Genomic DNA, 14,718 nt, shown 5'->3' on the forward strand with positions numbered 1-14,718 from the left:
AGACATTAAAACCAATATAAAATCAATCTTAGCCATTTTTTAATTTAAGCATATCACCAGTAAAAGAGAGAAAAAATAAAAGCCACTTAAACTTCTTTCCAAATGTTTTTCTACTACAGAGGTGACTCTGTATCTCTGGTGGTCTCATTAACAGCTTCAAGATGTAATAGGAGACATCACTACACAAGTGTCTGGAAGATGGAAGAAGAAAACTCATGACAGCTCCACACAACTCCAGAGCTAACAAAATGGCTCATTTATATTTCTTTCCTTCCCACATGGGATCTATTTAAATTAACATCTACACAAATAACACTTCTTCTCTGTTTACTATGGACTGGACAGCTCACAAATAGTCTTCCAAATCCCTCTAGTCATTGCACAGAAACCCCTGTATAGTCTCCTTAGCCATTCAATATACACTTGCTCTAAAGAGAGTTCAGGAGATAGAGCTGGGCTGTATTAAAAGTGGCCCAATTATACATTTATGCTGTGTTTATTGTTGTCCCACAAACAAGGTGACTGGTTGTATGAAGACTCTAATAAAAGATGGCATACGTGGGCACTAGATAGCTCAGGGGATTGATAATTGGAGAAAAAGCCTACAGTTTAAGGTCAAGGTTTCAAATCTGGCCTGGTTCTATACTGGCTGTTTAATGGCCGATCTGGCACAGCATAGATCTAGCTCCCAGCAGATAGTTATCCATACCCACAGTATAGATGTGCTGGCAATGCTGTAGTTGCACTGGCATTCGAGACAATGACCAGATTAGCTGCCCTCCATCCTCGCTTTCAACATTTGCTCCAGAATTATTTGTACTGGTGACAAACGGAGGCGAGGTGACAAAATCCACAATAATACTAATTTAGGAGGAGTCACACGTACCAGTGGGGATGGAGAAGTAATACCAAGAGAGCCAGCAAGTCAAAGAGCAGCAGAAAAGTAAAGTCATATTCACCTTGGGTAAAATGCAAATCTTAAATAGCTGGGAGAAAATAATCCAAAGCCGTGATATTCAATGTGAAGACGAAACCCGGAAAAGTGAGATGGATTAGGTTGTGGAATAGTCTCCTGTGTGAAGCAGGGAGTATTTGCTTGGTATGATTAGAACTGGACTGGAGAAGGCACTAGATGATATGCTATAGCAGAAAACTCTGCATTAGTAGGGGGATAAACCAAATGGCCTTTGAGGTCTTTTAAATTAGTAACATCTATGACTGAAAGGAGATGTTGCAGCGGCTGTATAAAGGATTCAGACCCCACTCCACACACTTGCCAATATCACCTCATTATACATTGCTCCAATTACCGAAGCACTAAGCCATATTCCTCCCTTTCCCCAGGTTCGAGAACCAAATTGTTTATTTTCTCTATTTTTTAGGGCTTGCTGTCACGGGTGGAACAATGGTGGAAAGGACGAAATGCTGCCAGAGCAAGTGCTATCTCCACTGTGAAGACAATGTAGATCCAGCCTTTGGACAACCCAAGGATACCGTTCTGCCAGTGCTCTGTAAGCAGTGTATACAGACCTACATCTTTCTTAGGATACGGAAAGCCAGCATGCGTACATGGTTTATTTCAGCACTAAACGAAAGTCCTATGCTACCTAGGAAATACACCTCCCAAACGGTGTGGCACAATTACAAAATGCAGCAATATTTATGTAATCTTTGAGACAAAAAAAGGAAATAGTTTAGGATTCAGGGATTGTTAAGAATAATGGATTTAATATCGGCCAAGACCAAGCTTGGAATCCAGAGGCAGCTGTTTCCCTCAGAGTTTCTCCTGACTGACTGCTAGGCATTTTACTAAAGATTTCGCTTGTGCAACTGCATGACTAAAATACAGCACACCCTTACCATAAAGCCCTTTGTTACAACATCTTTGCTATAAAGCTGCAAAACCTTGGCTCCCAAGTACATTAAAACCTTATAAACCTGCCTTCATTTTAACCGTGCAATATTTCAACACACAAAGCGTTTCTTCTGAAAGATAGCCCTTTAATGAGGAGAGAAGTAAAATATATAAACCAAACCTCATTACAGCCTAATTTCTAGGAGATAAGCAAGCTGTTATAAAATGAATCTACAGCAATCACATTTTATACAGCTTGAAGGTTTAGCTCTCTTAAAGAGCCCTGGCCACGCTGAGGATGAGTTTAAAAAAAAACAAATGTATTGGGCCACATCCAGAATTTTGGCTCTACTGCCAGCTACATATTGTATGTTTTGTATACTGTCACAAATTGTGATGTCAAACCCTACTGCAACTTAACAAAATGACCTGTCCACTGGAAGTTAGGAGGCGGATTCCAAGTTATTATAGACACACATACCCTTATGCCTTGTCCACATGCAGCTTTTACTATGCTGGTACAGTTAAAGTGGCAACGCCCCCCAGTATATACACAATTATATCAGTATAAAAGGTCAGTGAAGTAAAATAAACGTTACCAGGTATAAAGTGCCCTCATACCCGTATAACTGTGTCTACGCTAGAGCTTTTACGGGCATAACTATATTGGCTAAAACAAACCCCTGCAAATCACACACTTTGTTGACAACAGTTATACTAGTAACATTTTGAAAGTTTTAGGCATTAGACTGTGAGCTTCTCCAGCCAGAGACAGTCTCTTCTAGAATGTCTCGACAGAGCCTACCACATGGATTCTCAATGTGAGGTTCATAAACAGGTGTTAATGGATATGACGATCCTGCTCTTTTCAGATTGCTAAGTGGAAGGAGATGGAGGAGGGAGCTCCAGTGTGAGCAAGGCTGGACATATTGTGAGTGCTACCACAGACAAATACATAATAATACATATCTAGGCACTTTAATGTTAGACAGCTTTGCTGATTATATACACACCCCTCCATCTTGATAATCAACAAGAATGGTGAAAAGACAGAAAAAAAGTCTACGACCTTTCAAAAATGAGTTTCTGGCATATTAGGATGGCTCTAAAAATGTTTACTGAATGTGGAAGTAGTTCTTTTTTTAAAAAAAAATAGGAAAATTCTATTTCCCATAAAACATCAAAAAGAAAAAAACGAGTGAGCAAGCAAACATAATAGGACAAAATCTTCTTCCAGAGACTGAGCTATTTGCCTACCACAAAGAACACCCTGAACTAGAATGGTTTAGAGGACTCCAACCTTTTGGCAGTCTTAATTTAATCAAGAAACCATCATGGATTATAATTCTTCCAGCCCAGCCTGCTGGCTCTCACGGCTGAAAGGAAAGCTTAGCGATGATTAGGTATTTACTACAATCGATAAAGAAAACAGCGAAAGATTAGTGTAAAGGTAACTGGAGAGGAGAATGGCTTAAAAATTTCTTTAAAAAACCACAGCCAGGAGAGGCACTTCATTCCATCTTTGATTTGCAAAGTCCATTTATCATCAGAAGATGGGAATGTAGCAATAGTTGAGGCACAGTCAGAAAATTAAACCAACCAAACAATGAAACCCATGAGGTTCTTTTGTTCCCAGATGTTCTGTTTTGGACAATAATGTAGAAGGATCAGAATTTCAGCAAAGGATAGTCTTGCTTCTTTGTTGCTATCACATGATCCTGGTCAACAGCAGCGTGAAACCCTGCCACTGTTACTATGACGAGGTTAAGATAACTATTTCCCCTTATCTTCTTGCTATAGCTCATAATAAATGAAATTCTGGACTGAAGGCAGCATATTTTTCCCTCATTGATTATTAATACAGGTTCAGCACTAAATACACAGCTCTCTCTACAGTAACAGACAAGTTTTTGCAATTGCAGTTTTTAGAGAAGACCTCCTGGGGGACATAAGACCCCCAATACTCTGTTGAGCTACAGAATTAGAAGAAATAACCTGGCTTTGAATCCTGTCCCCATATACTTTCCCATCTTCAAATTTTACTGACAAGATTATCTCTTCAAAGCCTACAGTGAAGGAACAAGAGATTTTTTCCCCCTTAAGTCACACGAGACTTATCCAGCTCATAATGACATTGCCACAGGAAAAGACTGTGGGTTGGACAAGTTCGAACCAGTCTGTCAGTGAAACTGACAAAAAAATCACAGAAAGTCCAGTGTTAAAGTACACTAGCATGTGTCTTGCATTAACTCAACGTTTCTGTTTACTTTCATAAATTTTTCCCCTTAACCATACAATTAAATTGGTAAAAACTATTATTGGGTGCAGATGCCACTTCATTTTACAGCATTCCATTTTCGTTTGTTAATGATGGAGAATTTGGGGTTTTGGAAGGCTGACTTGGGGCACGTGACAAGCCTGTAACAAGGCCCTGAGCTAACAAGTTAGCCTTTAGCTGCCATGGAACTGTCAGCAAAGCACTGGCTTGGAGACAGAGAGAAAGAAAGAGCAAAAAAGACAGAGAAAAAGACCAATTCAACTGAGAGAAACCAAGCTAAATCAGTCTCCAGTGCCCATGTTGGAGAGACTTGATCTCATACCTTGCTTGTTATCAAGCCACTCCTGATACGAGGCAGCTCCAGCTCCGCTGAGGTCTACAGACAAAACAAAAAGTTTCATTCACATCAAACACAAATCGTGGAAACCTTGTTTAAATGGCAACCTTCCTGGAGCAGTATATTATCTATGCATGGCCCTAGTGGTTTAAATAGACAGTGCTGTTTCGCACCAACCCAGGGTAGTGAATTTCTTTGTCCTTAGAAGTAAGGGCATGGCACTGTTCCTCCAACTCTGCCCATCTGGTTCCATGCTGGTGAGGGGCTAGGGGATGGAAATACTCAAGGAGAGAAGAGGGGTAGGGAAATGCCATAGTGGGTAGGTTCCCCAACCAAAGAAATGCTGGCATACAAAATTTGTACAGAGTGTCCCTTTAAGGCCCACAAACATAATAAATCAGTGGTTCTCAAACAGTGGTCTGGAGAACACTTGCTTATAGTTTGTGGAAAGCTGGCTGGTCGCAGGGTGCCGGCTCTCCTTTTGGTTTCTAGCCACTGTGTCACATTAAGGAAACTAAAAATGCTTTACCATATTTTCCTAACATTACTTTTCCCCATAATCAATTGCTGTAGTTGCCAAAGACGTTATTTGATCATTGGTGGGAGGGAAGACGGTCCATCAGACATTCTCTATTAAGACATAACTCTATTAAGAGCTGCCTCAAATAACGGGAAAAAAAAGGTGGAATCTCTGTTATTAACTGTAGTAACAACCAATCTTTAAAATAATAATTAACAAGGTTCTAAAGGCGCTCCCGTATCAGCGTGCAAAGTGATAGAACCCCTGTATACATGGGGATTTTTACTTTGTTTAATAACATGGTTTAAACTCCTTTATGGCAGAACCAGGTTCCAACATGGCTTGGACATAGTGTGAACAGATTCAAGCAGAGTTAAAAACCCCAAACTAAACAATGTTCCTATATGTTTTTCTACCTGGACATAAAATTGTTTGGCATTCATGCTGGCAATCTAAACCATATTATAATCCAATTCAGTCACAATATAGTTTGAAGAGTCCTTAAAGCAAGGTTGTAAAACACACCCCAAAAGCCTGTGTAAATCAAGGCTTTTTTGAGGCCCATATGCACTGTGCACATACAGAAGTTACTAAATACAGGCAGTAACCAGGCTGAGTCCAGACATGGTGCACAGCATGATTCCTCACAGTGTGAATGGTCCATGTTTAAACCTTGCTCATGGGCAGAACTATAACATGATTATCAGGCTGTAGCTGGGATTTAACTCAGCTCTGCTGTGCAAATGGGGCCATCGAAGCATGTCAATTGTCTCAACCTGGTTACACTGAAGGTGGCTCTAGCTGCACTGGTGATACGACCCCCCATAGGATTTGAGGTTAACACACCATTCATCCCTACTATTTCAGTCTAGTTGTCAGTAGATACACAAGACAGCAGTGGGCAAATCTGTTTACGAAGACAACCTTCACCGTGCAGAAGGGATAGGAAGGCTGCTCTCCTAGACAACGATTCCCGAACACCAAACATCGATTACATTTCTGTCCCTACAAAATTTGAACAGCTCCCTAAAAATATGACGCTCTGTTATTCCTTGCATGTACTGCAAATGCAATGCCACAAAAGCTGGCCTTGTATCTTTGCTCAGCAAACAGCTGGCAATGGCTCCTGGCACACACACACAAAGATTCAGACTGGATTTATAAGGATTCACATTCAGCAATAGTATTTAATGAATAAAAAGGAAAAATTTAAAGTTGCCCCAATGTTTATGTTGTGTAAATCTGAGATAATAGATCTTCTCCCTAATCCTAATGAGGTCTTCCCATTAAAATCTTTATTAGCTTCTAGCTCAGCAGATTGCCAAAAGGCCCATCACAGTTTCCTTATCGCTCAGTACCAAGATCTGCTTTAACTTATACAAATAGCTCTGAGATATTTCCCAGCTTATCAACATTGCCAAGCAGACTGTCTTATCATTACTATTGCACATAAAATAAATGAGCTTGGGATGATATGAATAATGGCATTTTCTGTAGGCTGGTTTCCCATTACATTTTCAACAGATAGTAGATTTAAACTTGAGCACACACAAAAAGGAGAGGGAGAGGATTTATTTTAAAATTTACCTTTGTTGCCTTAGTGTCTAGCATGTATTTTTAAACTCACATGAAAAGAGCAGGCAATTAATTTTGAAAGGGACTAGAAAAGCCTCAATTCTCCTTCTCTGAAAATCCCCAAATGCACAATTACTTCTGGGACGTTTCTTCAGCTGCATTTGGTGGATAGTGGCAAGGACAACACTGCACACTGCCTAATGAAGCCATCTTCATTACGATCTTCCTTTCTCTAGCTGCTACGTGTATCAGTCAGGCTGGGAATTGAAATAATGAAAAGCAACAGAACTGTATCTGAATAAAAAGACTGGACGACAGAGGTCTCCAAAGCCTTCTTGTGTCTGATTAGACTGTGCACACGTGGCACATTAATAGTACAGGGAGAGTTTAACGCAGCAAAAACTAGGGCAATGAAGAGACCAGAACACTGAAAGACCAATATCTCTCTCAGTTTTCATGCCAGCAAGCAGGGAGGTCATATTCTGGTAACCACTTTTCATCCGGCAATCGCTACAGGGTTAAATGCGTTCCCGTTCTCCAAATTCCCTGTCACTGCATCAAGGTTATCTATTATTGGCAGTGACAGGTGAAAATTAATCTCCTAATTATTTCTTGCTGCATAATCTGCACTGAAGAAGTAACATAAAAGGATTACAGTGCACCATCTATGGAAGGCTTTTCTAGGGAGCCAATCATACAGTGGGATAGGAGGCAGGTGTTAAAGAGGTATTTGTGAAGGATTTCCAACTATTCTGCAGACAAACTACATTACAGCTTTATAACCTAGAGCTTTGGAGTGAGGATCCACTTGTAGGTGACTTAATGGCAAACTCTTTATTCTGTTGTTGATTACTTATGGAAGAATAATGATTTGTACAGAACATGTCTTCTGGGCAGGAGGGCATTGTGTATCAAGTGCTAGAAAACTATAACTAGACACTGCAGGAGTGTAGTCCAAGTAGAGATTTAATTTTCCCCACAGAAGCACTATGAAATTACCAGCCTTTGGCTTCAAATAACCATCCTTTTCTCCCACCCCACTTAATACAAGATAAAATTCTTGTAGCTACTTGGGACTGCAATCTAAGTCAATGATGAGATGAGGCTGGTAAAGGTTAGCCAGCCACATTTTCAATAACACATAAACGATCCTTTGTAACACACTTTCCACAAAAACACAAACTAAACTGTATGCTTTTAAGAGTAAACATCTTTTTTAAATCTACACTTTACAAGCTAGACAGGAAAATCTTTGACTTCAATGTAAAAATCTCAGTTGTCTTGAAATGATGGAATTACAGTAAACTCTGTCACTCCAACTCACTTTGCATGTGCACAAAAGCAGGTTTTATTTTTAAAAGACCAAACGTTGTATTATGCTTTAGCCTTTTCGAAACAACCTTAAACAGGAGAACAGGGTGCTTTTTTAGCTTACGTTCTTTTGCAATTTATGCCCTAATAAAAATACTATCCGAACTCATATTTAAATAAGGAAACAAACAGAATAGCACATTTCTACAACCATCAAGAAACACTAGAAGGTAATCTTTCGACTTCTCCACGTGAAAGCGTAAAGGCAGGAATGACTAGCTGCAAAGACATGGGCAGTTTCGTGACACATGACTGTGGTTCTGATTACCATCCCTAAGCACTGCTGTCTTGTCAAGTTCCTTCTCCAGCTGATAATATTAAGATTTTGAGCCTCTCTGATGGTAGTGGTGTACTTCTTGACCTTTGCTACAGGCTTCAGAAACTGCAGTAAGTCCTTCGTCTAACCTCTCAATGTTGAAGCCTAACACTAATTTGCATCTTTTCAGAAAAACTAAATCCTGTTCCAGCTTTGAAAATAATGTATTGATACAACAAGCATAACAACACTGATTTAAGTTTGAACCACCTCACTTAGGACATGATAGGTAGATTTGAACAGACTGTTGGCTCTTTAAAGAAACAAAAATAAAACTCTCATAGTATTGTAAAGTTATCAGTTCCTTGAAACTGGGAGATAGGCCTGAATGAATTATTGTACTGTACTTTAATAATCACAAGATGGCATACAAAATATGAAAAAACATTATCAATAAAGTGTTGTAAGGAGGGTCTGGACTTCAAACAAGGCAACTGCAATTTTATTTCTAGTAAAAATTGTTTAACTACACAAATGACAATTACCAAAATCACCACTAGGGGGCACTATACTGCCTTCACTGCTTAGAATTAGCACGGTAACATTGATGATTGTTTTTGAAATAAAAATAACACTTTAATGTGTTTTTATCTGCAGGAAAAATACCTGATACTTTTTTTTTTTAACAAGCCATTAAAAAACCTATTGGAATTGCCAGTATGAGTAGAGATGTTAAATTAGCACTCAAGTGAAAGGAATTCCCCATTAGCTATAGAGTTCTTATGAGTCTTCATTCTGTTCATCCGCAGATTTAAAAAACTTTGAATCCACATGTAATAGTATATATAACATTGTGATAGTCTAGATTTTCAGCTCCCAAGGTTTAAAAGCTCTATTTAGAATACAAATATAAACATCTTGAACTGGTGAGAACCGGGGAGGATGGAAATGAATAATTTCCCAATTAAAACAATTGGCACTGAAACTTTAAAAATATTTAATTATTTTAACAACTATTTTATTCCATAGGTGAAATTCAGGTCTTTGGAGGTCCTAACTACTAGGACTCTGAAAACACACATCCAGCTAACTAGGCATATTAAATCAAACAAGATTATGCATACATATTTTTTATTTAGAGAAGTATTAAAATTTTGTCCCTACATGGATAAAACCATATGAGTTTACCTCACTAAGGTTAGAGATTATCTTTTCATTCAGATCGATCTACCACAGATAAACAGAAATAACTTAATGAGGGCTGTGATAGAAGTATAACCTTTTAATGTTTAATCTTTGGCATTAAATATGTCACACAAAATTAATGACTGCCGTTTCATATTTTTTGGAAGTTTTAATTTCTTAGTAAGTTACCAAACATCTGTAAATGTAATTACTAAAAAGAGAGATACACCCCCAAAAATCTCAAAGTAATATGCCAATTTTACTATCACTGCCAATTTTTTACAGTATTGTCTTGTTCACAGAAGTCTGAAGTATAAATTATTATGCAAAGGCATTTCAGAAATATGCTCCACAGCAACTTCATTATGTGATGTACAAATTCTCCCAAGAGATATTATGTAATGGCAATTTCTCCTTCCTCTCCCTAAGGATTATATTTCTCATTACATCTCCTGGTAATTGATCAGTTTAGGAAACAATTTCTGATAAATCCATATGTTTCCCTACCTGGGTCACTGTTTCCACCCCACACTCAGCATCACAAAAGACCGCAAGAAACAACAAAATATATTTCCATTTGTGATACCAAAGTGTTTTCCCTAATTCACCAGTAATATTTGTTGACCAGTGCTATTTGGTGAGAGAGAACACATTCTGGTAAATAGCATGTCAGACTGACTTCAAGTCATTTTGTAATTTTACACAGTCATTGAAGTTAACCAGGATGTGTATTCTATTCTGATTATACAAATAATTTAACTTTGAAAGAATCTTCTGTGATTACTTAAAATCTGTGTGAGAGAGTGTGACCAATTTCTGCCTCATATCCAGATTGGAGTGTTTGGTTATTATGGGTCATTCAATGCGAGGATGCTGAAAAGCAAGCCTATTTAAGGTATAAAATGAAGTATATGCCTATGCTTTAACAATGTATTACATAGCAAAGGTTAGTTCACTAAGGAATTAATTCCTTCATGTGTAATTTTTGTCAACACATACTCCACTAAATCTCTTGTAGTTCTTTTGGTTAGGAAATAATCTAATATTTCCACTCTTTACCAAAGTTCAGTATTTGACCTCATATTCAGCCTATGTACAATTTCAAGGTCAGCAAATACCAATTAATATTAAATACCTCTAGGTTAGCAACAGACTTCTAAAGTATACACTGACGCCTTTCCTACATTAGGGTACTGGACTTATTTGTCTTGCTGCTATTATGTTAGGCAGATATGTACCACCAGTTCTAATGGATTGCCTCTCTTTATGCAAAGCCAGCTGATAAAATAACATGGGAATATATTTTGCTCATTTCATACTCTGCTGTTCATTTACAAAAATAGACTCAGCATCCCTTGCAAAAATAAGTCTTACAGTTTCACTCAATGTAATCCACCTTTAAAATAACATTTTTTAGATATAATGGGGCAGCTGTTTTAGAGAACTGATGTTAATGAAGGAAATTCTTCAAAAGAACCTTAAAAAGTGTATCATTTATAAGAAGTTAATGCTGTGTGTTGAAATCAAGCTTCCCTTCCTTGCAAGTCTGCATGTGGGGAAAATCGGATTTATACATATACACAAACCACTGAAGTAAACTCTGACCAGGGATGACCAGAGATTTAACTCCTTAGGAATAAGAACAGGAAGCTTCTGTTTCCATGTAATACCTTAACAGTCTTTTCCAGTTGAGACAGACTTACTTTCAGGGGTGGATAATGAAGCAAATAAATCCAGCAGGTATTGTGGAGGGTAGACCAGCTGAGGAGTCTTGTGTTAGACAATCTCCAGGACCCAAAGCAATCATTGAGAACAGTAAGTAACTTAGATATCTAGAAATATTTGTTCTATATGATGAAGTCAAAAGGATCTCTGATACTATAATCTTTCAGGAAATAAGGATATGTACAGAGATTAGTTATTTATCAGCCTGATGACATAAACACAGAACTCTTCTGTAAGATTTTGCCATCCCCTAAAACATTAGTTCACTGTTTAAAAATGAATTCAAATACCCCCTTTTTCCAAACTCCCTTTTCAAGACATCTTTGATTACCCAGTGACTTCATCCCTGAAAAATTGATAACTTTTAAAGATTCAATCCTGAATTTTTAATGGGATTAAATATTTCTTTCCTATTAAGTAGATGGTGGGGAAAAGTAGACACATTGACAATCACATCATCCAAACAGTCAACTCAAACCCTGTATTTCAATTTTGCCTACACAATTCATTAGACTTTGGAATGCTGTTGAGGTGTTTGTTCAGCCAAATGACACCACGTTAAAATGGACAGATTTTTAAGGACCACTTTTAACTTCTTATCCTTTGTGACTAAGGAATTTTAACTGTGCTGAATGAGTTAACTATCAGCTACTTTATACAGTTAAAATTTCTAACAGAGGTTTAACTTTATATTTGTTATAATTAATTAACAATATTCTTGGACAAATATATCTGCTACACAGTATTCTGGAACAAGGACAAAACTGCCAAGAAAATACCCAAAAGAGACAAGTTGTGGATATTGTACTGGAGCATTCTACATATGAATGTACAGATTTGGTTTGGGTGGGTGGAATAAATAGGTCATTCTGAGATCATGTTACTACTTTCATTCCTTCCTTCCTTGTGTTTGAGGGCATTTATATGGCACTTTAATAGGTTCAGTTTCCCTGGTTAATTATGCTTGGAATTGTTGATTCTAATAAGTTTCTCAGTCATTATGCATGCCTTCCTTTGAGATGTTGAAGATCCCTTGTAAATTACAAGAAGGTGTGTCCCTTGGGGGGTCTGCTAATATTACTTTATTGCTTGGATTTAATAAATGTTTCTCTACTTATGTGTTGTTTTAACTATTCCTGTTTTACGTGGACTGTGTGTGAAACCCTCAACATTTATCTCCCTTTCCCCGTTGTACATCCTTCCGCAGACAGGGAAACTAGGTAATGAAACACATGCACCCCTTTCCTTCTTGTACACAATCACTACATCTGCAAGAGAAATCTCCTCCCATGTCCCTTCTGTGAAGGCAAAGTTTCAAATGTTGTATCATTCCCAGATCCCTGATTCCGGCAGCCCTGGTCTGGAAATACAGCCCTGTGTTTGCTGATGAAGGCAACAATTCACTATTTATTATTTTCCCCCTTCTTAAGCTGAGGGGGAATATGTGGTTTGCACAGAAGGAATGTGCAAAACAGATTGAAAAACAGGCTGTCTATGAAAAAGCGACACTTCCCAGCACATCTCAAAAGGTTCTTCCCTGCTAATTCTGGTTTAAACGTTTTTTTTTTTTTTAAACTTCCATAAATCTGCATTGAGTATTTTTTATTTTTGCCTGTTTGTTTCAAAGCAGCCGGACACAGTTTCTGATTATTGGTGCTTTTACAACGGATGCATCTGGAAAACTCACTCAAAGAAAAGAAAAAGAAACCCCATGGAAAGCAGGAAGAAATAATGAGAAGGACAAAACCTGTGGTAAGATTAGGAAAATTAAACAACCTCGTCAGTTTCACTGACAGAGACAAAACAACACAGACACACACACACACAACCAACCACCATGCACCAGGCAGAAAATAGGGCGATTTCCTTCTCCTGTCTGACCGCAAAGCCACTTAACTCATCATCTCCTGAGGCAAGGGGAAAAATATTTCTAACTCTACTCACCCCCCCCACCCCCAGACAGAGGTGCAAAAACGAAACAATACATGACGCCTACATGCTCTGAACTGGCCGTGGAGCAAAGGCAGGGGTAGGGGTAGTAATGCGGGGGGACGACGACACAATGCGTCTTCCCCAATCTCCCCCCCCCCCGCCCCCAAATGTGCTTTTACTTACCCCAGCTGCAACGCCGCCGGAGAGCCGCTACAATACAATCAACAGCACAGTCGGGCAACTTCAGGAAGAAGGGATAATCCACAATGCGAAAAAGGAATAGATATATGTGTATACACACACACACACACCCCGGGGGTGTTCGGGCGGGAATCCAGATCAGTCTTAATCCATAGACAAAATGCGCTGATCAGCTCCGGCGGGTGCTACCGGGGGGGTGGAAGCGGGGGGAGGCGAGCCTGGCTCTGTTTGCACAAAGCAGCATAAAACACAACCACCCAGGGAGATGCCCTGGGATCCCGGCTCCCCCTTCCAGCCCCTCCGCTCGCAGCGGCGGCAGCCGCCGCGTCTTGCCCGGGCGCGCTGCACTCCTGGCCCCGGGAGCGGGGCGCTCCGGGCTCCACGCCGGGATGCCGGGCGCGGGGGCGCAAGGGAAGGGGGCAAAGCCGCTTTCTGGTGCTGGTTTTTATTTCCTGTCCCGCCGTCGTCGTCCCCCGCCCCGACCTCCCCCTCCCCAAAAAAAAAAAAAAAAAAAAAAAAAAATTCGGAGATTTTTTTTTTTTCAACTCAAAGTTTGTGTCTCCCTCCCTCCCCGTCTGTTGGTGTGGTGTGTTGTGCTGGGGGGGGGGTGGTTTGATTTCCCTCCCCCCTACACCCCTCGCTTGTATCCAGAAACTCAGCTCAGGAGCAGGAGCGGGCCCATGGTGCTGATCCAGGCAGCGGCGGTCACGGCCAAGCCGAAGCCAGCCCGGTTCCGACCGGCATCAGGCAGGCGGCGGCGGCGGCAGAGCAAAGAACCGTGCCGCCCCCAGCATCTACGGACTCCCCCCGGCTGGAGATTTCTTCCGCTCCTTCTTTCCCGCCGTCAAGCCTCGCGAGCCATTATTCCCACGCGTGGACGTCCACGGGACCCCGAACCGGCGGCGGCGGCCGGGCGGCGAGAACCCGCGCTGGGCTCTGCTCCTCCGGCGAGCGCTGCTCCGGCCAGGCTGCTCCGGCGGCAACTGCGAGCGGCTCGGCGGCAGCACTCGCGGTGGCGGCAGCGCGGAGCCAGGCTAGACTAATCCAGGCACGAGAGGCGGATCTCTCCTCCCCAGAGCTAGGCTGGCTGCGCAGAGAAACCTTCCCCCACTCCCAGCAGCGTCTTCCTCCCCCACGAGATCCTGGGGACTTGTCCTCAGCAGAGCTGGAAGGGGAAAGCGTTTTGCAACCTCGCTTGTCCAAATGGCACCGGGGGAGACACTGGATAAATTCGGATCGGGGAGGGGGGGGGGGGACACCACCAAGGGGCTGTCTAATGACTTATGGTCACCTTGAAATGAAGGCTCCGTTGATAAATGAATGGTAATCGGTCTATTCAATATATAATCACTGCATGACTGATATATTTTAATAAATGGTTACTCAGTTGTTCGAGTCTGATAGGCGGGTTGCTTATAACACACATACTATTCATGTCTGCAACATCTATTGATCATTTATTAACCCTTTATTACCCATTTCT

The 14,718-nt window shown here is 40.5% G+C and overlaps 1 protein-coding gene across 2 annotated transcripts in view; it reads right to left on the reverse strand.

Moving 5' to 3' along the window:
* FBRSL1 (fibrosin like 1) overlaps positions 1 to 14,718 on the reverse strand; it is a 743,463-nt gene that overhangs the window by 123,411 nt on the left and 605,334 nt on the right. For both annotated transcript variants that reach the window (XM_084649612.1, XM_084649611.1), the window contains exon 6: positions 4,456 to 4,509. In XM_084649612.1, coding sequence (XP_084505738.1) covers positions 4,456 to 4,509 — 54 coding nt within the window. The remainder of the gene's footprint in view (positions 1 to 4,455; positions 4,510 to 14,718) is intronic.

Source organism: Lepidochelys olivacea (assembly GCF_965140295.1).
Source record: "Lepidochelys olivacea isolate rLepOli2 genome assembly, chromosome: 15".
NCBI classification, from domain to species: domain Eukaryota; kingdom Metazoa; phylum Chordata; order Testudines; family Cheloniidae; genus Lepidochelys; species Lepidochelys olivacea.